Below are 24366 nucleotides of genomic sequence, written 5' to 3' on the forward strand. Positions count from 1 at the left end.
AATAAAGCACATCCCCACCACAGACCAGGCTGCTGAAGTTACCCAATGAAATGAACAATATAGATTTAATTGGCTTTTCAGCAGGAAGGGAGAAATAACCATTGTGAGTAATGCTGCCGGGGAAACGTACAGACTGAAATGGATACAGCAGGCGCTTACAGACCCTTGCAGCCGTTCTACATGGCAACTCTCCTCTACAGGCTGTACATAGTCCTCCAGCCTTCCCCGAAACTGCACAACACCCCTTCACTGTCACATAAAGGTACAGTGCCATGGAACGTTTACAAGATACAGACTAATTACATAGGTAACATTTCTGGAGCCATGAGCTGAAAGCTGCAAAGGAAAAAAATCGGAAACATGCTCCAATAATATCATACAACTGAATAATATGTGGGTCCCCCCAACCATGCTGTATTGTCATTTAACAAAACAAAATTGACCCACAAATTACATCCACTAGAATACCTATAAATATGGTCACAACTTTGGTCAGATCACAGTTCTGCCACTCTTAGACAGCAAAAAAAAGTGAGGGTGAGAGAAGCAGTGAATTATAAACTGGACTTTTTATGAATATCGCAAGGGAGCAAGGTCTCTGATGTCTCAGAGATGTCAGTGGGAAATTTCAACTAACCCAAACCAAATTCTTCACAAAGAGCAAATATTAACAATAAAGCTTGACAGCCAAATCTAGGAAACGGGGTGCTGTCCGACAATAAGACCTATCCAATCAACTGTCTAATTTACTTAGCCTGGGCTGCTAGGTACTCAGTAAAGCTGGCCACAGAAGCAAAGATAAAGTCGTATGAATCTTTGTTTCATACAATTTTCAGTCCGTGCCATGGAGATTGGTCATTTAGTCGATTGGACTGGTTAGAAGATTTCCGGGTTCCTAAAAAGGACATACGTCAATCTCTCTAAAACAGTGCTGTCCACCTGGAAGCCTGCTGGCCACATCCAGCCATCGACCGCCCCTGGTGTGCCCCCCCCCCCAAAGTCTGCCTGCTGTGATGCTTACGTTGTGTAAGATTTGAAAGGTATCAATACTGAGATTAACTGCATTGTTTAGACACATATTCAGACTATAAACTCCTGCATTGTTCACACCTGTAATCCCCCTACATTGTCTACACCTGTAATCCCCCTGCATTGTTTACATCTGTAACACCTCTTTTGTTCACACCTCTAAAGACCTGTACTGTTCACACCTGAGATTTAGATTTAAATTGCCCACATTTTTCACCTCTTCACACTTCATACAAATTTCTGGAGGGGTACCAGCATTGTATCACTGTATGTAGCACAGCATGAACCGTTCATTTTAGAGTGGTCTCAATAGGTTTCCCTGTCTCCTGCCTTCCCTATGCTCCATGGGTGTACCATATTCTGCCTTCTGTATGCTCCCTGTGTATGCCATACTGGCCCTGCCCTATGCTCCCTGGGTGTATCATACTCTGCCTTCTCTATGCACCATGTGTGTGCCATACTCTGCCTTCTCTATGCTCCCTGTGTGTGCCATACTGTGCATGCCCTATGCTCCCTGTGTATGCCATACTGGCCCTGCCCTATGCTCCCTGGGTGTATCATACTCTGCCTTCTCTATGCACCCTGTGTGTGCCATACTCTGCCTTCTCTATGCTCCCTGTGTGTGCCATACTGTGCGTGCCCTATGCTCCCTGTGTGTGCCATACGCTGCCTGTGAGACAGGAGCCTGGTAGTGTTTCTGGGGGTTTGTTAGCATTTGAAAATTGTTGTTAGTGCCCCTAAACTGTTAATTGTTTGCTGAAAGGCACTGTGCTATCCACAGGGGAGGAGGAGGCATATGGATTTAAAGAGATTTCACCTTTAAGGTAACTTTTATTATGGCCAATTCTAAGCAACTTTTCAATTGGTTTTCATTATTTATAGTTTTATAGTTATTTGTCTTTTTCTTCTGACACTTTGCAGCTTTCAAATGGGGGTCGCTAACTCGCTTCTAAAAAAAACAAATGCTCTGTAAGGCTACAAATATATTGTTATTGTTACTTTTTATTACTGATCCTTCTATTCAGGCCCTCTCCTATTCATATTCCAGTCTCTTATTCAAATCAATGTATGGTTGCTAGGGTAATTTGGACCCTTGTTACCAGATTGGTTAAGATGCAAATTGGAGAGCTGCTGAATAAAAAGCTAAATAACTCAAAAACCACAAATAATAAAAAATGAAAACCAATTGCAAATTGTCTCAGAATATCACTCTCATACTAAAAGTTATCTCAAAGGTAAACAACCCCTTTAAGGGTATGTTTAATATGAATTTTTCACACATAAGTGATGAATAATATCCCTGCAGTGAACACCAACCATTTGATTTTTTGGTGTGCCACCACCATTAATAAGGACATGGTCTTAAAAAGTAAAGTGGGTGTGGTTTAAAACAGGGAGGGTCAAGACTGGTTTCCATTATCGGCCCTCCATCATGTAGACCAGAAAAATTCCAGCCATCAGTACCACAGAAGTTGGACAGCACTGTTCTAGATGCTAATTAGTCTTACTCCATCCCACCCCACTGAAAAAGTCTGTGAAATTTTGTTCCATTTCCAGACTGAGCATGACATTTTCCAGTATCCCTCTTTGCAATCATCTTGACCCCTTTTTCACAACACTCTGAATACCAGATCTTCTTAATGAGACATTTCAGATTGTGTTGTTCCTTAGTAAAACTTTAGGAACTGCTGGTTACATGAAAGATTCATATTTGCCAACTAAAAAATCTGAAGCACTTGGGAAGGAAGAGTACAAAAAGAAAGAGGAAAATCAATGGAGTGCAATTTTTACTGGAGCCTCAAGGGCTGCTTCAAGGTACTAGTGGGCCCAGGGCAATGATATTAATGATATTATTGGTAGGCCCCCTGCAGCCATCCCAAGAAATTTGTAACAGTACTTTTAAGGAGTTAGCCATTTCTGGGGCATGCTTAAAAGATTAAAGGTCTGATGGAGGGTCCCTGTCCTGGACCGTAGGCAAAGGCCCAATTATTAATATGACCCTGGAAGACAGGGTGATCTCCAATAAGCCAGGCATGTTGACTTGATTGTGGCAATCATGACATCAGATCTATAAAAAGACTTACTTGTGGCTCCTGCAATTATTACTGCATGCGGCAAACCTACAGCTCCACGGTATAATACTTTTAAGACTGGTCACTGAAACACAGATCTTTTAAAACAGTTGTAAAATCTCTCTGTTGATGTAAGGTCCCTTATTATTATTATTATTATTATTATTAACATGTATTTATATAGCGCCAACATTATGCGTAGCACTGTAAAGTAAATGTGATTATACAACTAAATCACATGAATTATATACATAGAACATATGGAGTTACATACGTCACAATCAATACCAGCACAAAAGATGAGGAAGGCACTATGCAAAAGAGCATACACTCTAAAGGGAAGGGAGTAATACACAAGGTGTGGGAGTGGGCAAGATCGAATTAAATGGGTGAGAAATGTGGTACTGTATGTGGTGTTGCCTTTGGTAGTTAAGCTGAGTGAGGGTATGTTTCTCGAATGAAGTGCGTTTTAAGAGATTCCTTGAAAGCAGAAAGGTTGGGAGAAAGTCGGACAGACCGTGGGAGAGAGTTCCAGAGGAGGGTGCAGTCCTTGCAAAGTCTTGAATGTGAGCATGTGAGGAGGTAATGAGAGAAGAGTTGAGGAGCAGGTCAGTAGAGGAGAGTAGTAAGTGGTTGGGTGAGTATATAGAGATGAGTTCAGAGATGTAGAGTGGGGCAGAGTTATGAAGTGCTTTGAATGTCAGGGTCATTAATTTGAATTTGATTCTGAAAGGTAGCGGGAAGCCAGTGCAGGGATTGACAGAATGGCGTGGCAGAAGAGGAGTGGTTGCTGAGGTGTAGAGCCTCGCAGCAGTGTTCATTATGGACTCGAGAGGTGACAGTCTCTGGAGGGGAAGGCCAATTAAAAGAGAGTTACAGTAGTCTAGACGTGATATGACGAGAGAGTGAATAAGAATTTTGGCAGCACCTTGGGTAATAAATGATCGTATTTTGGATATGTTCCTTAGGTGGAAGTGACATGATTTAATACGTGACTGGATATGAGGAGTGAATGACAGGGCAGAATCTACGATAACCCCAAGGCACCGGGCCTGGGGAGATGGGGTGATAGTGGAATTGATAGCTATGATGGATACTTCTAGGATGTTACTGGTGTTAGTTGGAGGAAAGAGAACCATTTCAGTTATAGGGAGGTTTAATTGAAGGTATTGTTATGACATCCAAGTAGAGATAGCGGACAGGCAGGAGGAGACGCAAGTTAGGAGTTCTGGGTTGAGATCAGGAGATGAGAGATAGATCCGAGTATCGTCAGCATAGTGGAAACCATACAAGTTGATTAATTTGCCGAGGGAGGAAGTGTAGAGGGAGAATAGTAATGGTCCCAGGACAGAGCCTTGAGGAACCCCAACAGAAAGAGGTAGGGGAGAAGATGCTACTCCGGTGTAGGAGACACTGAAGGAACGATTGGTGATGTAAGAAGAGAACCAGGACAGGGCTGTGTCACGAAGGCCAAGCAAATGGAGGGACTGGAGGAGGAGAGGGTGATCTACAGTATCAAATGCAGCTGAGAGATCAAGCAGTATTAGTAGTGAGAAATGATTAAGACTATTTATTTATGTTTTCAGCTTCTGGTGCAATCATTCCAAAGTGGATGAAAATGGAAATTGAGACTGAACAAGGATCCAGTTATAGGGCAAGTCAACCCCAAAATAAAAATTTGCCTAATAAAGGAACTTTCCAATATACATTAATGACAATTTTTGTGATTTTAAGGTTATAGGTAAAAACAATTGCTATTGAAAGCAACATACAGTATGCTTAATGTCTGGTTACTTTTTAAACAATGTTGCAAAAGTCTTGGTTCTCCAGCAAAGACATTTCTGTTAGTCAGCTGCCCTGTCTTACATTGTATCAACAGTCTTGGCCATGAGGGCAGAGAATATAAAGGAACAGACAAACACTGCTTTCAATAGCAACACACTTACAAATAACTTCAAAACCATAGAAAATTTGTAATTAATGTATATTGGAAAGTTGCAAATTTTCATTTTGGGTTTGAGACTTGCCCTTTAAGTAACCTTTTAAGTACACCACTAAACCTCATTCTGTTTTCTCAATTTTTTTTAATCATAGCTGGGTTTTTGTTTGCCTTTACTGAGTTAGTGGTATCATGTGACACATTAAAATCAATTGCATCTTTTCATTCTCCCGTAACACTAGAAGAAGAATTTTAATTAGGTTGTAAACTCAAGCAGGAAAATCTTAACTCTTAGACGCAGAGAAGGTGTTAGTCAGTCTGCAGCCTCAGGCAAACCTGCTTGGCAGTCCCCATACCACTGCTTCTTTAACATTCTCTGCTTGTGAAGCTCTACTTGAATTAGTGGGCATTTGAGACCTTAGGTCGTTTTCACCCAAAGGTAGACAGCACATGTGTAGCATAAGCCTTAAACTTCATGTGTCAGATTTTGGTTGCATTGCTTATTTTTTAAGCCATTACACTTGATTTGTTCTTTCAGTGAATATCAGAATGTCTCTTAAATCATGTAATTGATTATGCTTTAAATTTGCGGCAGAAAATAATCTACACCAGGTAAGAGAAACAAAGAGCTTTATTAAGCAGGGAATGGGAACTAATGAGAATACACAATGTGGTAAAACTGAAATTAAAATTTAAAACCAATCACCATTCAGAGACCTGTGCTCTTTATTGGCCCACTGGCAAGAGATGCCTTAATAGAATGAGAAAATTTTAATTTCCTGTAAGTCTACTCAAAAATGTATTCTTATTATTCGTTCTGTTGATCGCCGCTGTTAAACACATCATAGTCAGACTGGCACCAGGACAGGGGATTGTAAGTGAGCCTCTATCTACTGCTGCAGGGCTGGATGATGAGCAACATTATTTCAATGGAGAGAGTCAATTTTCCCTTTCAAATAAGGCATTCATGAAGTGATTGGAGTTTAATGCAGGAGAACACTGTAACAACCAATACTAATCTCCTTAAATTTGACTGGCTCGAAGACGTTGGAAGATAGAATTTCCACTAAAGACATATTCTGAACATTATCCCTTCCGAGTGATTTATATTAAGTAAATTTGCATAATATGCTAATTTTAAATCTGATTATGTCTAGTGTCAAGTATTTGCTACTTGTTTATAAAACACATGCCACAGTGCCGTTTTAGGTTTACAAGCTGGCAAGAAATACTAATGATGGTTTATAGCTGGTCCTCAGAAGATGCTGAAATCTTCCTAAAAAAGTAGTTGAAATAACTATAGCAAATTGGGTGTAAGCAGGTTGATATCTATTGACATTTTCCAAAAGCACTGTATATACCTATTGGTGTTTACGGCTCTGATGTCAAATCCATGATTGCTTGTGTGTGTCAGATGATAGGGACCATTTGGTATGGAGTATCACAGTGGTGGCTACCAGGGCAGCCATTAAAAATCACGGGGCCCCGTACAACAAAATACTCATGGCCCCCTGGGCCCCGCCCACCACGGCCCCCAAGCCCAACCCTAGATCCCGCCCACTCCACACTACAGATAAAAGACCACATAGACATCAGTGCTAAAAAAGTTAACCCCCCCACACACACGTTATAAAAAGCTATTGATGGTCAGGCCCCCTTATAAGTTAAAAAAAACTGTGGTGCCAGGGCCCCCCATAAAAATTTTTTAAAAAAATGGTGATCAGGGCCCCCTACAAGTTAAAAAAAATAATTGGTGATCAAGGCCCCCCATTAAAGTTTTTTTTTAAAAAAACATTGGTGATCAGGGGCCCCCCTGCAAGTAAAAAAAATTGATGGCCTGCCCCCCCCCACAAGTTATAAAAAGCCATTGGTGATCAGGGGCCCCCCTGCAAGTAAAACCAAAAAAATTGGCCAGATCCCCCCCAAATTTTTAAGAAAATTGCTTGCCAGGGTTTAGTGTCTTCTGCACTGCAGTTCTAGCTGAGGCAGGCATCTTGGATTTCACGGTCTCCTCCTACCTATATTTTCACAGCCAACTGTAGCTCTGAAATCTCGCACATGCTCAGTTAAAATTCCTTCAACTCTTCTAAGCTATTTTCAAATCAGCCAAACCTCTGTGTTAGCTGCTGTTCAGTAGTGCTGCCACCTTCTGGTGTGTGCCCTTCATTTGCATAATAACATCACCAGCAGGGGACAAGATAGGGAAATCTCGTGATACTTCTAGTGGAGGAGTTTACTAAAGCTAGGCATTCTGGGTAGAATACTCAAGGCAGTGCTACAATCTGAGCATGCTCCTAAAATTTGCATGTTATGAAGCATGGCCGGGCCCCCCTTAGACACAAAATCCTGCAGGCCCGGGACAACTGTCCCCCCCTGTGACCCCCTGATGGCGGCCCTGGTGGCTACACATAAGCAGATTTATAGGACAGTGTGTAGTTTGGACACACAGGTAACTGGTTTGCACTGATTCAATCAAATGGTTTTATCACTACAGGAGTACTGCCCAATTCTGCTCCAATTTTGGAAAGTATCTCAAGTGTCAATGAGGGTCACTGACAGAAATTTCTCATGCAGCCATATAAGAGGGCAATCAATAAAATACCCTTAGTGGGCGTCGCCCAACATGGTGAGCCAGTTGGCTGGAAATGACAGCTTGTCACATGAGCAGTGGTTGTCAACCTTATTTGGTCCAAGCCCTGCTTTGAGACCCAACATTTGGCCCCGTAGCTCAGAACAAGGTTACAAAGATAGGAAACCAGTACTGAAAAACACATTCAGCCATAGTTCCAAGAATCTGTAGGACATCCCATTAGTGTTCATCTCAAATACTGCCCTAATTGACCTCCGATATGACATTTCAGGAAAATCTAAAAGAGCAAATAAGCATTCTGCTCAAACTTTCCTTAACTGGCCTTCAGGCTAGCCCCCCCCCCAAACCAATGCTCTTAACCTCGCCTTAGTTGGCCAGTCCCACAGTCTGGAAACCACTGTGGGGCAACTTGTATGAAGTTGGATGACCAGAATACTGTGAGCAGTGCTAATGTAGCAGAGGATATTTTTATATTAAATAGAAATTAAAGCTAACCGACATTCATCTTTTTTTTACTATACCATATATTTATTCAAACCACACTAAGTTGATCTTTTACCTTGTAACCACAGGATATAGGAAAGTAAAGAGTGGGTCACATTTACCAGCGCTGAGCAAATTGGCCTAGTGCAGTTATTCACAGCATGAAATAAGAGATTTGCAAATATTATTCTGCTTGCAGCACATTAGTTAAAGCCAATCCCTTGCTAATTTGCTAAAGGTTACTGTACTAATGCAAATATGTTCACTACTCATAAATGAGCCCTCTCATGCTGAACAGAAAACACCATAGGCCAGGAGTGCCCATACTTTACTAATGCGAGGTCTACTTTTAGTAATGTTGTCCCATTGTGATTTACACCCATAAAACCATTGTTAGCACTCTGGTCCACTGAAAATATTACTTAAATATTTATTTATGGGAAAATGTATATTGCTATATTTAACAAACCACAATTTCTAATGTAACCATAACATAATAAATATCTGACTGAAAAGCATGAAACAGTAGGGTAATTTATACAAGCTGTTTGCTGACCGTGTCTTGAGATCTACTGCTTAAGGTCTACTGGTAGATCCCAATCTACCTTTTGGGCACCCCTGCCATAGGCCTTTAAAAAAACAACTGTAAGGAACATAAACAAGTTTTGACTACATTTTGTCTTAGTATGGTGCAAACAAATGCTCTAGTCAAAGTGTTAAATTTGACTGCTGATGTCTATGAAAGTGTCGCCCTCTGTTGAAGTTTGCCTTGGGTTCACCTGTTGCTGCCAGGCGACATTACTCAGTAGCCACTTCAGCGATGTGATTATTCAGGCCCATGGCAAACAGGAAGTTTTAACTGCCACTGTGCTCAGGCAGAAAACAGTGGTGGTCAAAATTTCCTGAAAATTCCTTGAATTGCTTAGTGGTCTCTACCCAGAAATACAGAAGTAAGCGTTTATGAGCAGAGACTGCTTGCTAACATGTCTTCACACCAATGAGAGGAAATTTTGACCGATTTGATCACCAGTGTTTTCCACTGGGCCACTTTGGCTGGCAAAACATCCTCTGCACCATAAGGCTAGGGCCACAGAGGGACGAAACCAGCCTGCTGAAATACGCAGGCCACTTTTAGACCCTGCAATGTTGCTCTTTTTTGTGTTCACATCCGGAACCACTGTGTCGGCTTGGACGTGAACACACTCAGCAGATTTCGGTGAAAAAAAGAAACACTTTGAATTTTTCACTGAAATGCACCAAATGTGTTCATGTTGGAGCCAACACAATAGTTCCAGATGTGAACAGAAGAAGGAGGCTACTTCCGTTGGTAGGGGGTGAAATAGGCCTGCTTATTTCAATGGGCTGATTTGGGCCCTGTGTTGCTTTCACAGAAAAACAGATTTCCTTTGTGTTACTTATTTTGCAGTCTGAAAAACCAGATTCTCCTTACACAGAAGAAGAACTCTTTACAGATGATTAAGATACCAGTGGTAACAGGAACCATGCCGACTTTACCAGTTAAACAGGACATATATTGCAAACCGTGAGCTTATGCTCACAATGAAATGTGCATATGTGCCTGTAACACTTTACAACTATTGTATGGAGCCCTATGCACCCAAAGTTCCAGCCTCCCACATCTCATTCCTCACCAGCTTCAAGTCCTGAACCTGTACATGTGCGGAGAGGCACCTAGCAGTGGAGATGCTCAAATGAGATAAAGATAGTGAGAAAATCCAAGAATGCTAGTCAGAACACGCACAGCCAAACATTACTATAAAGGTCTGATCAACCAGGAGAATGAACAGCAGCCCTATACGTTAATAAAATAACTGAAATTGTTAAATGCAAGAAACCTTTTGTATAAATGTTTGTGAATGGTACAGACCTTCATCCCCTAGCAAGGTGCCCTATTATCTGTACAAAAGAGGTCCAGAGCAACTAGAAAATTGCTTTGCTACATGCAACTGTTCCTGGCTGGGGTGAGCTGCATTAGATAGGATCATACTGGGCAACAATCTCTTGAGACTGGTGCTAGCTGGAAGGTGATTTATGATACCCTGTGCATGCTGGTCTATAACGTAGCAATGATAGCTACAGAGTAAGCACGGCAGCAAAATCTCAACACACAAAAGCAATCAGTCTGCTAATTCTACATCTAGTTTACTAATTTGGTTCTGCAAGAACTGAGTGAGTTAGAGGTCCATTCAATCTCTTCCTTTTCATATAAAATAAGTAGCTGATTGGGGACATTTTAAGGTTTAGGGCTATTTAATATTTCAGCCTTTCCACATTCGAGAATGGTGAATCAAATAAAGATGTGGGGGGGGGAATCCTCTGAGAGGGATGAGATTTTTCATGCTCAGCTAAAACTGCTGATCTCTCAATGCTGCATTAAAACCTCTGGTAGTGTGCAGAGGGCTGCCTTGATGTTTAATAAATGGACATACACATCTAAAGATAGCGAACTGGGTGCATCAGGCTGTGAAGAAATCTCTTTAAATCCTATCTCTCTATTGGGCTGCCCCTGCAATGGCACAAAGTCTTATGAAGGAAAATTAAGTATTAAATACATGAGCACACGGCCTTGCAAAACTATTCAAATCCTTGACCAATTCTTTCATGCTACTGAATAACAAATCCAGCACTGAAATGATGTTCCCTGTGATATTTGTATTGTAGTGAAACCCAAAAGACACTTTTTTTTAAAATTAGAAATAAATCTACTTGCCATATCAGAAGGTGTCTATTAAATTTTGGGGATTAAATGTTATTTGCTTAAGATTATTTTGACAACAAGCATTAATCACTAGATTTTTATTTGTTTATTTATTTTTTTCATTTTATTTGATCTAGGCAAAAGCATTTAGCCTATTATTGGGAGTGCGATTCACTGGATCTCTCTCACAAACAAATGGATCTTTGCAAGATTTAGGCACCCAGGTACACAGACACAGACTTCCTACAGACTTCCTATATTTTTATGGTTTTGCGCTATTACTAACACTAATATCGAGGAACATTTTAACCAGCAAGGTGGCAACCTTACACCTAGGTGGTGGAGCAAATTGTGCTGATCCAATTGTTTGGCCCTGGGGATAAACATCAGCTCGGAGCGAGGCCAGAAGAGGACCACTTAAACAGCCTATGTAGTTTTTACTTTATTAATCTGCCCAAGGCCATTGTTTTAGCCTACACACAGGCTAACCGAGTCAGGGCAGAGTACAATACTGCACATGCCCTGTCTCTAGCTCACTCACTTCAGAATTAAAAGCCAATAGGATTAAGAAAATACTAATGAGCAAGCACAAGACAGGGTACATCAAAGTCACTCTTGTCTTGGCTATGCAAGCAGGATGTTTCTGAAGCCATTAAATTTAGTTGTTTCGTTTCACTGTGTACTGTACAAACGTATATGGATGAAATGACAATAAACTCTCTCGACTCTTAGTAAGCAATTCCATTAATTTTAAAGATGTTAAAAGGTTTTGTATAATATATTAACGAATACACCCATCTGTACATTGCTGTGAAAAACTGTTAGCTAATTTATAAATAATTGTTATATAGTTCAGTATTAATATCCCAGCTGAGAAACGGATGGTGCATTAAAATACGGGGGCGTCGGCAGGAATATTTCCTTCTTAAAAAATAAGCATATACCATATTAATTAAAAAATTAAATATACAGTGGAACTTCAATTTTACATCCCCTGATTTAAAGTTTTCCCTCATTTTACATTGTTGTTTTGTGGTCCCACCTATATATTAAGCATAATACATTTCCCTGATTTTACATTTTCCTGGATTTTACACCATTTTTTTCTGGTCCCCTGAAAAATGTAAAATGTGTTTTTTCCTGTATGTGTGTGTGTGTGTCGCAGAAAGACAATTGGGAGCTTTGTTCTTATAAAACACTGCAACCAATACGCATTACCGTAGAGCCAGGGTTTCAGGCACTGTTCTGCAGTACATAAACCACATGATGATGCTATAACAGAATTTATTATGGAATCCTGAGTACCAAAGGGGAAAGGAGTTTTCTGTTGTAGCAGGCAGGACATTTTTCAGAAAACACATGCAGACTGGCACAGCAGCTGCGAACCCTAAACAGAAGGGTACCCACATAGTATATCTGCTGCTTTCATTAGAGATATACGGTATTGATTAACAGTCTAGGGTCTGTGTTTGTTTAAAAATGGCACATGCAGGATATTAGGGATTTCACATACTCCATGAAATGTTAAGTATTATAAACATCTTCTGACAAGCAAGTGGTTAAATCTTGCTTTATTGTCTGATAGAGTCAAAGACATATTCAGCAACATTATATGATGATGTTGCTGGAAAGCCCGCCCGAAGGACCTGAATCCACTGTTTCAATTTCGATGCAGAAGTAAATTATTCATATAGCGGCAGCAGTCGTTTTCACGAGTTGGCCAAGCCCCGCACGTGGGGTAATGCAGCAGCAGAGCTAAAGATATGAAGAACGTTAGAGTCTTCTGCCACACGGGGAAAGTGAGGAGCTATGTTTATATAAGTAGGACTACAAGCTGCCCTTGGGGCTCCTAAGGGAATACTAGAAGTACTTAGTCATGAAATATGGTAGCTACATACTCTTGCTTCACTGATGCAAATCTGGGGCAAAGAGAGCAATTTAGATCAATAAAAAAAAATCCAATAATTCAAAGCAAAAGCAGATTGATGGCATTCAATTTCTTTAAAAATGACATCACTAGTATCTATGGTGCAGGTCAGAAGGTTTCTATGTCACAATGGTACAATTCAACAAACAAAAGCAAAAATGCCTCTCTCGGAATGTATGGTAATTCCCGCATAGAGCTCGATTCTTTACTCACTGCAATCTCAAATATCATCAAGAACAAGATATATTTTGAGAACTGGGATTTGTTAGGCACTTTCATTGTCATTGTTATTCAAATTCTAGTAATGTCGAGCTCATCGGAAGTGTCTACCAACTAAAGTTGTCTGATTTCCTTCCATAACAGAAATCAGTCAGACCAGGGTTAGCCTAATTCCTATTGCTATGTGGCTTTGGTAAACCAACCCATTTTTCATATCAACCTGCAATGCAAATATAACCACCATTAAACTGCTGAATAAAATGGGTTACTAAGGATGTTGGGAGCTGTATTGCAAAGCAGATGAAGCAGGGTTTTATTTATACAACAGGCACCCTGGCAAAATGGGAACATTTAAATCAAAGATGTTTAACCCCAGCAGCCACTAAACAACATGGGTGTATTACAAAACATATGCAAGAATTAGCACTTTATAATCAATTGTCATTTGCACTTAGGTTTTCTAACTAACTGAGCCCCCATCCCCAACCTCTCTTATTATGAGCATACGCTGGAGGGCCACCGTTTTAACATGCCCACCAATCAATGGTGCATAGGCATGCTGACCACCTAATGTTCCAACCATCTGGAAGGCTAACATACATTCTATATGATTCTGCATTCCCCTTTCTGTCCACATTTTAACCCTGTGAGTCCAAAGATCTTTCTGGCTATAGATGTTTGTATGAAATGAAATTTGGCTCCCCGTTCAGCAGACAGAAAAGAACTGTATTTCAGCTTATTTTATCAGGAAAGCAAACATTTCATCTGGTAAGAAAGGGTCAAATACTAGATTTTGGACCAAATATTAGAGAAAATAACATCTGAGAGGGCTTGGTAAAACAGATGCTACACATAAGGAAGGACATTTACAGATATAAATAGGAGGATTTATTTTAAGAAATCCTCCCATAAACACTTTAAATGTGTACTTCTCATAACATTTTAGAGTTTGGAAGTTTTTATTTGTTTAAACAGCAGCAATGGCATAACTAGATGTTACTGGGCCCTACAGCAAATACATTTTAGGGCCCCCAACATATCCAAAGGTTGTCCTGTTTTACCAATATATATTGAAATTGTTCATCAATTAGGTCCTCACAGGGCCCCCTGAAACTCCTGGGCCCCCCTGTAGCAGCAGGGTCTGCTTCCTCTGCTGTTATCACCCTGAACAGCAGGTTACATCAAATAGGATACAACTTTATTGCCCAAATAGAACTGGGGATGCTGGTAGTTCTAGCACACCTAAAGGCCCATAATTTGGCCATGTTCTTGTATGGTATGTCAATGATATTATATATTTTGCGTGTACTATGGCAGTTTTTGTAGGATATTTGTAATAGGGTAAGGGGGGTATTCAATTTCTGCTTAGAAATTAGATTTGCAGTGTAGAAAATTTATACTAAGATATAAAAATTATATATGCAATTGTGGCCATGATATAGTATACGATGTTAAAATCGTATAAAAAACCTGACATTTTTACATGACTCTATTGACTGCGTAAAATTTAAGATCGACATGGCGATACAAAAAGCACTTAGTTATAGCGGGCATGTGTTTTGGTTGGGACAAGGAGTCAGATTCCTTGACTAGGCCAAGATGATTTTTAGGCTTTTAGGAAAGGAATTAAGAGTAAATTTGCTGTCAGTCAGCATCCCAGTGAGTGTAAATATGTTGGTTTCTTTGCAAATGGCATGCAAGGTACACTATATATGTAGTTTGTCTTAACACACACACAATTGTCATACCATAAACCAGCCATGGTCAAACAGGGGCCTCAAGATGTTGCCGAACTTCAACGCACAGAATCCCACAGCCAAAGCGTTCTTTGCTTGTAGTTCAAACGTATATGTTCAAAGTATTAAGCATTTCGATTTTGGGGGACTAACCATTGAACACAACAAAATCACACAAAACAATCTCAGGAAGTATTATAGCTAGACACACATCAACCGTTGCACATTAGAAAATGGAATAAGGTCCAGTAGTCCCACTATACTTATTTGAATGGTATAGGCCTAAGAGGGGCTCCAACATTTTCTGCTTTCAAGGACAGCCCATTTCAAGGGCAAGCTGTTTGGGGTGCAGCTCAATCATCACATATCCCATTTCCCACACATTCTGTAGAGTTGAGTTACCATGAGACCTGTCATTGAGGGGGTCACTGCCACTCTGCCGCAGCCGCTTCAATCACTCATTAACTGTACTATTTATATAAATACCAATGCTTAGCACAGGCAATTAAAATATTAAATTAATATACATGTCTAGTAAGGGAAGAATTATTTGCCTGTACACAGACAGATATACCATAATACAAATATTATAAAAAAAAAAAGTTCCCCGCGGCATATCACAGGCCTTTCAAAGAGCTTAGGGCAGCAAAGTACAATCTGTAGGAGCTCCAGCTAAGCTAAACTGCAACTCCCAGCATGCTCAGTCAGTCAGCAAGTGGCATGGGTTCAAGAAAGCACTACGATCCAGTTCAGAAATTACGTATCATGAGATGGTTCTGATCAGGCTCTGATACACGATTCATTCCACTGTGCCCTAAAAGAAGGGGTCATCAAACTTTGATTAAAGGGGCAAGGAAAGGGATAGATGTCTTCCTAACCTTAATGCACAGTTTGCACCAGCTAACAAGGAAAAGGTGCGGGCTGAGAACGAAATACATAGTTGTTCAGTGTCATTGCTCCTTTAGCCTAATGTACTTATCGCCTATAAGAGACTACTAATGAAGAATCCAGACAGTGCAAATAAGCATAATTATAAGGATTAAAAGAATCTCAGAAATTACAGTGATATGATGTGTGTGTGGAGAGGGTCCTATTTCAAATGGGCCAAATAAACTACAGAAGGGATCTTGGTATAGAGCAGTTTCTTATAATAGGGGAATGGGATTACTGCATACAAGAGAGTAAAAACGGTCGTTTTGGGGAATGACAAATATGGAGGAATGTGGAGAAATTGTACAAAAAATAGGGGACCATTCCTCACCATAGGAAGCCCACAAAGAGGTGGGCAGTAAATATGATGTTTTCATATAGTGGGAGGAGGACCAATACACAGGGAATCCTGTATACAGAAAAGAGACACAGTAAGGCAAGGGGATCCCATGCAGGGTTAAGGGGTGGGGGAAGCCCATATACATGAAAAGGAGTTTCAGCAGAAGAGAGTGAGAGCGATGAAGCTCTTACCTGCACAACTGGATACGGATATTCCATGCAGTATACACCAAACATGCTCCTGTCAGAGCCCACCCTGTGAGCAGTAACCCTCGGCGTGGGGTCCACTTTTGTACTGGAACTGGGACGCTGGTTACAAGAGGATATCAAAAGCAAGGCTGAGGTAAGGGAGAGCCCGGGGGCATGAGTGGGAAAAAGAAATAAATAGGGGGCAAGGAAAGCTTCTTAGCAGCAGTAGCAGCGTCTACCAGGAGGAGAAGCGCGGAGAGATGAGGAGACTGGGGCAGTCTGGATGTGTGTCTGTGTGTGTGTGTGTACGGGACAGCTGGGCTGGGAGAGAGGAGGGGGTATAGGATGGGTGGGGGAGGTAAGGGAGACAGGTGGCTTGAACAGAAAAGAGAAGCCCCTTTGGCCATGCGTGTGCCTGAGAGGGACATGGAAGGAAGGAGGGAGGAGGAGATGGGGGTGGAGGAGAACAGGAGCTCTGCTATTTGCAGTGTGAGACCTTCTGTAGGGCTTACACCTCTTACACTCAATCACAGCTCCCACTCCTTACCCCCTTCTGCTCCATACACCCCCCCTGACAGCTGCTAGGGGCATTGGGGCGACAAAGGGGATAGTACTGTTCACTTCCCCCTCCCCCCAATCAGCTGTTCTTGTCAACCTCCCCCGGATTAAGCATGACCGGACGTTCTAGGGGGCTTTTTGGGAGGGTGCAAGGAGTCAGATTGATGGACAGCGCCAGGTGAGGTGCTGCATATCGTAAGGAGAGTAAATAAGTCAAATGGTTTTAAACAAGTTAAAACACAGTTACATTAGTCTCTAACAGCAGAAACATGGGCAAAATCCAGAGGCACAGATATTAATAATACTCCAGAGCACTTTTAAAAAAACATGACATTCTTTAGTCAGGACACCATAAGATTAGAGTGCAAGCACCGGGCATTATAAAGCTAAATCACCCTAACAAACAGTGTGGTGTCAGTCTGAAAAAAATAAAGAGGGAAATATTAAATCCTTTCACTTCCACAACAGCAAACATTGTTCACCTGGATACATAATTAAGCTATTAAAGTAGCCAAATGTTACAAATCCCTGTTGTAGACTGAACCTTTTGGCTACACTGAATAGCTACCCAACAGATAATCTAATTTTATGCTAAGTACAGTTACTTGACTGTCAAATAACTAATGGCTAATTAAAATATACTTTACATCCATACATTAAAGAACAAAAAGTACTTTATTTACTCCTTCTAACTATACAAAACATAATCCACAACCAGTTATCTCCCAGAGGATATCCACTGTTACTACGGGCATGTTACTACAGGGACCATGTCTCCCTACTATCCCACAGCCATAGTCCCTTCCCAGAGACTATTATCCCCATTGCAACTATAGGCAATTCCTCTCCCTACTATACCTGTTATCCCACAGTCACAACCCATTCCCAGAGACTATTATCTCACTTCTATTATAAACACCATCTCTCCCTACTATACCTGCTATCCCACAGACACACTCCTTTTCCAGAGACTATTATCCCACTGCTACTATAGGCACCATCTTTCCCTACTATATCTGCTATCCCACAGTCATGCTCCCTTCCCAGAGACTATTATCCTACTGTTACTATAGGCACCATCTCTCCCTACTATACCTGCTATCCCACAGTCCCTTCCCAGAGACTATTATCCCTACTGCTATTATAGGCACCATCTCTCCATACTATTCCTGCTATCCCACAGACACAGTCCTTTCCCAGAGATTATTATCCCACTGCTACTATAGGCACCATCTTTTCCTACTATACCTGCTATCTCACAGTCCCTTCTCAGAGGCTATTATCCCTACTGCTACTATAGGCACCATCTCTACCTACTATACCTGCTATCCCACAGCCACACTCCCATCCCAGATTCTATTATCTCCACTTTTACTATAGGCACCATCTCACCATACTATACCTGCTATCCCACATCCACAGACCCTTCCAAATGTCCCCATACAGTCACCATCTCTCCCTACTTTACTTGCTACGCCAGCAACAGACCCTTTCCAGAGACTATTAAACTGGCCATAGACATGCAGATTTAGCCTTATGTCAGACGAACGATCACCCGTTTCAATCATCCGACCTGCAAGTAACTGTTCAGATAAATAAAGTAGTAAAGAGAACAACCATGTTCTGGCCATGAATTAACAGGCAGCAATCATACGAATTTATGTCAGACAAATAGTACAGACAATCTCCCATTGATATCTCTGGATAGGTAATACATGCAGAGATTTTATCGTTAGCCGACAGAAATCTTCTAACCTGTCTGATCGACTAAACGACCGACTGCCATAGTACAAGAAATGTAGGCACAATCCACACGCGGTCCGAAATCATACAAATCTTTGTTTCGTAGGATGTTATCTTTGCATCCATGGCCAGCTTCAGGCTCATGCCACATAAGGCTGTTTCCTTGGCTCTATATAAGGCGTTGGTGTATGTAAACACATACAAAGCAAATTTCAATGTAAAAGCATAATTTTCACCATTGAGAGGATGGCAGCAGATTACCCTTCCTCAGTACAGGAGGTGAAAAAGCCTTGTATGGCTTTAGCCTTATTTCCACAGCTACTACAGATACCTACTACTATGCCTACTATCCCATAGACACTATACCTTCCATAATCCCATAGTATCCCAATTGATACAGTGACAGTGATGGGTGAATTTGTTGCCAGTTTATTGAGGTTTTTCACACTTTTTCTACTTACAACTGCAGCCCTGCTTGGAACCCTTAAATCAGCTACTCAGGCCTAAAATTATGTCTTTATTTACTATTAAGTGTTTTAACAATCCAGAGGTCAACATAAACAAATTGTCCATTATCCTACATACTGCATCCAGGAAAAGAAGAATCAAACAGCTATTTCCCAGGGTTAACTACTATGAAGGATCAAAATCACACAAAAAAAGCTTGGTGGGGGGTGGGGAATTGCTCAGAAGGTAGAAATTGATATATAGTAGAAGGAGGTCCAGTTCAGGCTCAGCCAACCATTAAAACTCTGTTGGGGGTTATATTGATATTATGAGGAAGGAGCCTCAAACATCAATGTATTCATTAGTCAATCTTCCACACACACCGAACCGTTACAAGACCTTATCATTTGGTGATATTAGGAGCAATACAGCTAAATGCAGCTAAAATCCAAAGTTCCATTCATAAAAAAAATAGTACAGATATAAAAAGAACACCACTTGCAATGACATCGATGATGGATCGAAATTGTGTTTGCTGACATACAAACCAGCAGTTAAAAAGAAATGACCAAGGAAAAAATATTCCTCTCGGTATGCTAAAAAGACAAGAACAAAAATCAATCAAGACCGCCTTGAAGTCTTTTAAAAAATTATATATATATATATATATATATATATATATATATATATATATATATATATATATATACACACACACACACACACACACACACACACACACACACACAATATACAATTTTCTTCATAAACATAACTTATTAGTATTATACTGTACAAAAATGGCAGTTTTAACAGAATAAAACAAGCATACTCCCTGTCTCTGTGAGATAATGAATTATTAAAGTACTGCTCAGAGCAACTAGTATGACAGCACGTTTGATAATGCTTCATGTCAGGAGCAGAGCAAAACAATGTCAGCCGTAATCTTTTTTTCTTTTAAATAAGAATGGAATGGGAGGTAAATGGGTCAGGAGGTTCTGTTAGATGGAACTAATGAGGCATGATATCTAATGAGGTGAGGCTATAGATGTCTGACCATCATCTTTAGTAATCTACACATTACACATTGAGTTAGGACATACAATACAGTGAATGCTGTATATAATGGGGGCAATGGGGAACTCAACATGTTCAGGCTGTGGGTGTTGTTGACGAATAATAAGCATCCAGTTGTTCTGTGTTTCTCTGTATAAAAAAACACACACCAAATAGGCCTGGACTGGGATTGAAAAAAGACCCTGGCATTTCAAGTACACAGAGGCCCAAACAGCTCCCACTAAGTAGTGACTTTCTCTGGCATCTTACAGCAGTGCCTCTGGCATTTGCCAGAATCCACGGCTTCCTTTCCTAGCAGATGTATTAGAGCTCACTCAAATAACTGTTTACAGTACATACAAAATAACTGGCTTTTGCACAAATTCTGCATGTAGAGAGACAGGATTTCTGGTGATTTTAATAGAGTGAGCTCTAATACATATTCTAGGCAAAAAGAGACCCTCTATAAGATATATTGGATCTAACTGTCAATGAAGATATACAAGATATCCTACATGAAGAGAGAATGAAGAGAAACAGATGCTGAGAGAGGAATAGTGAAGATGAACTAGATTATTTCAGAAACAGAACAGAATTCTGAATTGATTGTGTTTAAAAAGTTTCTTATTTCAGTATGATGAAGCTCATATTGAATTTTCATTTTTGCGATAGTTCCCCTTTAACTAAGTCAGCAAATTAAGCTAGATGAAACAATCAGGCATTTGCATTCATTATTATATCTAAACTACACAAAGCTCCCTGCTGCTGGTTGCTTAGGGGTTTCTACAATGGTGCAAATGTTAGCAAATAATTTCTGTTAATTCTGAGATAGACAATATCATAATTTCCTTGATCATGGCTCTTCATATTCACGTGCATCCCAATACAGTAAGTTTCATATGCATTAAGTGTGGGGCTGTCCTGCTCTAGATGGACCCAGGTTAAATTGGACGTTAAGCTGCTGCTGCAGTGTTTTAATATACATGTAACATATTATAATTTTAGGGGGGCCAAGAAAAAGTGCTGGAGGTCAAAAATTGTTCACACATGTAATCCCACATGTAATCCCCCTGTATTGTTTACACTTGTGAAACCTCTATTTTTGACCCCTAAAACCCTGTACTGTTCACACCCGAGACCCAGATTTAAACTGCCCACATTGTTCACCTGTTGACACTTTATACAAAATGATAATGAGGCACCAACACTGTGTCACTGTATGTAGTACATATTAGACTGGTCCTGATAGGTTTCCCTGTCTTCTGCTTTGTTCTGCCTTCCATATACTCCTCTGCTGGGCAAGCAGAGAATGGCACATTCTCTGCTTGCCCAGTGCTGCTTGTATGTGCCATACTCTGCTTGCCCTATGCTACCTGTGGGATGTAAGCCTGGTAGGGGTTTGTTCGGGGGTGTAGTTAGCATTTGGAAATGGTTGTTAGGAGTCCATTATGTGTTGGAGGTTGCTGTATTATCCACAGGGGAGGAGTAGGCATATGGATTTAAGGGTATGTTTTAACATAACATTTTTCACATTATCCCTGCAGTGACCACCAACCATAATGTGGATATGATCTTTAAAGTTGTTGTGGAAACATGGCTGTGGTTTACAGTGGGTGTGGTTTAAAAGGGGGAGTGGTCAACACTGACTTCCATTATCAGCCCTCCACCACGTAGGCCAGAAAAATTTCAGCCCTCTCTACCACAGAAGTTGGACAGCACTAGAGGATCACCCTCAGGTGTTCAACTAAAGAGTCTACAGAACAAATGGAAGAAACCAAAAGACCCTTATCAAGATTCCATACTAATCCTGTTTACAAGAATAGGAACGTTTAGGACAACAACAAAAAAATTCTGTGCTGCTGGCATTTCACCACCTTTATAAGATATTATGGCGAGCATCTCATATACTGAGGTTCAATATAGGCCCTGGTGTTTCAAGTACACAAAAGTCCAAAGATCCCTCCACTGGCCCAATATAAAGAACAATCTATTGCAGTTTTTAGCAGCCCCTGTGGCATTCCCAGAGTTTTCAGACTGTTTCTCAAACACATAGAAAATGCAATGAGAGAACATCAGTGGGTTACTGTGGACTAAACAGTGCTACATGTTTATAGCCAACGGGCTCTTTATCACACTTGACAAAATACTTGTTATGTAGTAGCACTGTCTCACTAGAGCTGATTAATCTGTAGTAACCCACATTTTTGTCTTCTCTTCTCAACAGGCACATGACTGAAGTGCCCATGAGTGTGAAATAGAAGTGGAGCTACATGGCTGTTCATAAATTCAGCCTGGCAGCTGTAACACTGGCATCATATTATACATTCAAGAAGAATTAAGTTTCAGTTTCTGCACTAAGATATGATGCAATTGTAGCCTACTGAACTTGCATCTACTCCCAATCCCAAGCTCAGTCTCATACGGACTGCCTATTGCTGGTTACTGATGACCTAAAGTTAAATCAAAGCTTTTTAATCATATTACTATATGTGAAGGGGGCAGTTCCTGAGGCATAAAGCAGCTGCATTGTGCTATCTGCAAATCTGCTTGTCTTTCATTCAGTGTGTGTTTTTATGAAGTTTCAATTGTGGTTTAATGATCCATTTTCATTCATTTTCCCCTCAGACAGCCTGTACGCCATTAAGTCTGGTATTCAGATATTCCCCGTTCCAACACAGGTGGGAGAAGGCTCAATTACGGAGAATGAAATCACCTGTTCCAAGGAAGGAATTTCCTTTATGCCTGCTAACAAAAAGGCCTAATAATGAGAGAAAAAACAATATTATGAAAGAACTTTTTTTTAAAAAACCCAAAAGGGTCACACTCCATCGACAAGGGCAAGGGCAAGTAAGGGACATTGATAAATTAATGGATGTGACAATGGATTCCTGGATATCTGTCTGTCAGTGGATGCAGATAATTGAGGAGGTAGGTTAGAAAGGCCTGATTAAAAAGGGCGTTATTAAGGTAATAAGAAAAAAAATCTCCACAAAATTCCCTGAAAAATGCTCCCAAAATATATAACCAATGTAATTCCATACCTCCTAAAAGTCCCTATTTAGGTGGGAAGGTCCTGTGCCACCTTTACATTGCTGTTCATACACAGGGGCGCCTAGCCAATGAAAGGCAAAGGGAAGGCCACCTCAGGGCGGCGAGGGGAACAGAAACACCTCTGATCAGACAGTGAAGGTTCAGATGATGTTAAAGGGGCTGGGGGTTTTCAGAGGGTGAGACAACCCTGATTAGGAACAGGACCAACAAGATTCAAATTGCAACTACACCTCCAATTTAGAATGCCTTTAATTACACACGTTAGGGCATTACAGCAACATTCAGGGCCTGCTTGGCCCTTTATCAAACACTTTATCTTTAAGGGATACTGTCATGGGAAAAAAAAAAATTTCCAAAATGAATCAGTTAATAGTGCTGCTCCAGCAGAATTCTGCACTGAAATCCATTTCTCAAAAGAGCTAACAGATTTTTTTATATTCAATTTTGAAATCTGACATGGGGCTAGACATTTTGTCAATTTCCCAGCTGCCCCAAGTCATGTGACTTGTGCGCTGATAAACTTCAATCACTCTTTACTGCTGTACTGCAAGTTGGAGTGATATCAGCCCCCTCCCTTCCCCCCCCCCCCCCCAGCAGCCAAACAAAAGAACAATGGGAAGGTAACCAGATAGCAGCTCCCTAACACAAGATAACAGCTGCCTGGTAGATCTAAGAACAACACTCAATAGTAAAAACCCATGTCCCACTGAGACACATTCAGTTACATTGAGAAGGAAAAACAGCAGCCTGCCAGAAAGCATTTCTCTCCTAAAGTGCTGGCACAAGTCATATGACCAGGGGCAGCTGGGAAATTGACAAAATGTCTAGCCCCATGTCAGATTTCAAAATTGAATATAAAAAAATTTGTTTGCTCTTTTGAGAAATGGATTTCAGTGCAGAATTCTGCTGGAGTAGCACTATTAACTGATGTGTTTTGAAAAAAAACATGTTTTCCGATGACAGGATCCCTTTAAAAAAAAAAAAAAAAAAAGGCCAAGTTATGCCTGAAACATTGCTGTAATGCCCTAAAGTTTGCAATAGCAGCATTTTAAATTGGTGGTTGTGTTCCAATTTGAATCTTGTTTCGTGTGCCAGTAGGAAGTGGCCATTGGAGAACCTGTAGTGCTCATCTTTGTGCTGACTACTTGCTACCTACTAGGGACAGGGCCAATGAAATAAGGGGGAGGCAGCAGCCCGCAAGTTACCAGGGGTGGTGAAAAGCTGGAAGGCTCTTCAAGTGCAGAGAGTGCACCTTCACATACCCACATCTATAACATCTTCCTAGACCAACTAGTTATATGGAGGTGGCCAAATTAGCACATCTGTCACCAATATGCCC

General features: G+C 40.7%; 1 protein-coding gene across 13 annotated transcripts in view; it reads right to left on the reverse strand.

Moving 5' to 3' along the window:
• rbfox2.L (RNA binding fox-1 homolog 2 L homeolog) overlaps positions 1 to 24366 on the reverse strand; it is a 176119-nt gene that overhangs the window by 59659 nt on the left and 92094 nt on the right. For 2 of the 13 annotated variants that reach the window (XM_018256647.2, XM_018256646.2), the window contains exon 1: positions 16176 to 16302. In XM_018256647.2, coding sequence (XP_018112136.1) covers positions 16176 to 16220 — 45 coding nt within the window. In that variant the 5' untranslated portion in view covers positions 16221 to 16302. 13 annotated transcript variants of the gene reach the window in all.

The sequence above is a fragment of the Xenopus laevis genome, chromosome 4L, assembly GCF_017654675.1.
Source record: "Xenopus laevis strain J_2021 chromosome 4L, Xenopus_laevis_v10.1, whole genome shotgun sequence".
Classification (NCBI taxonomy): domain Eukaryota; kingdom Metazoa; phylum Chordata; class Amphibia; order Anura; family Pipidae; genus Xenopus; species Xenopus laevis.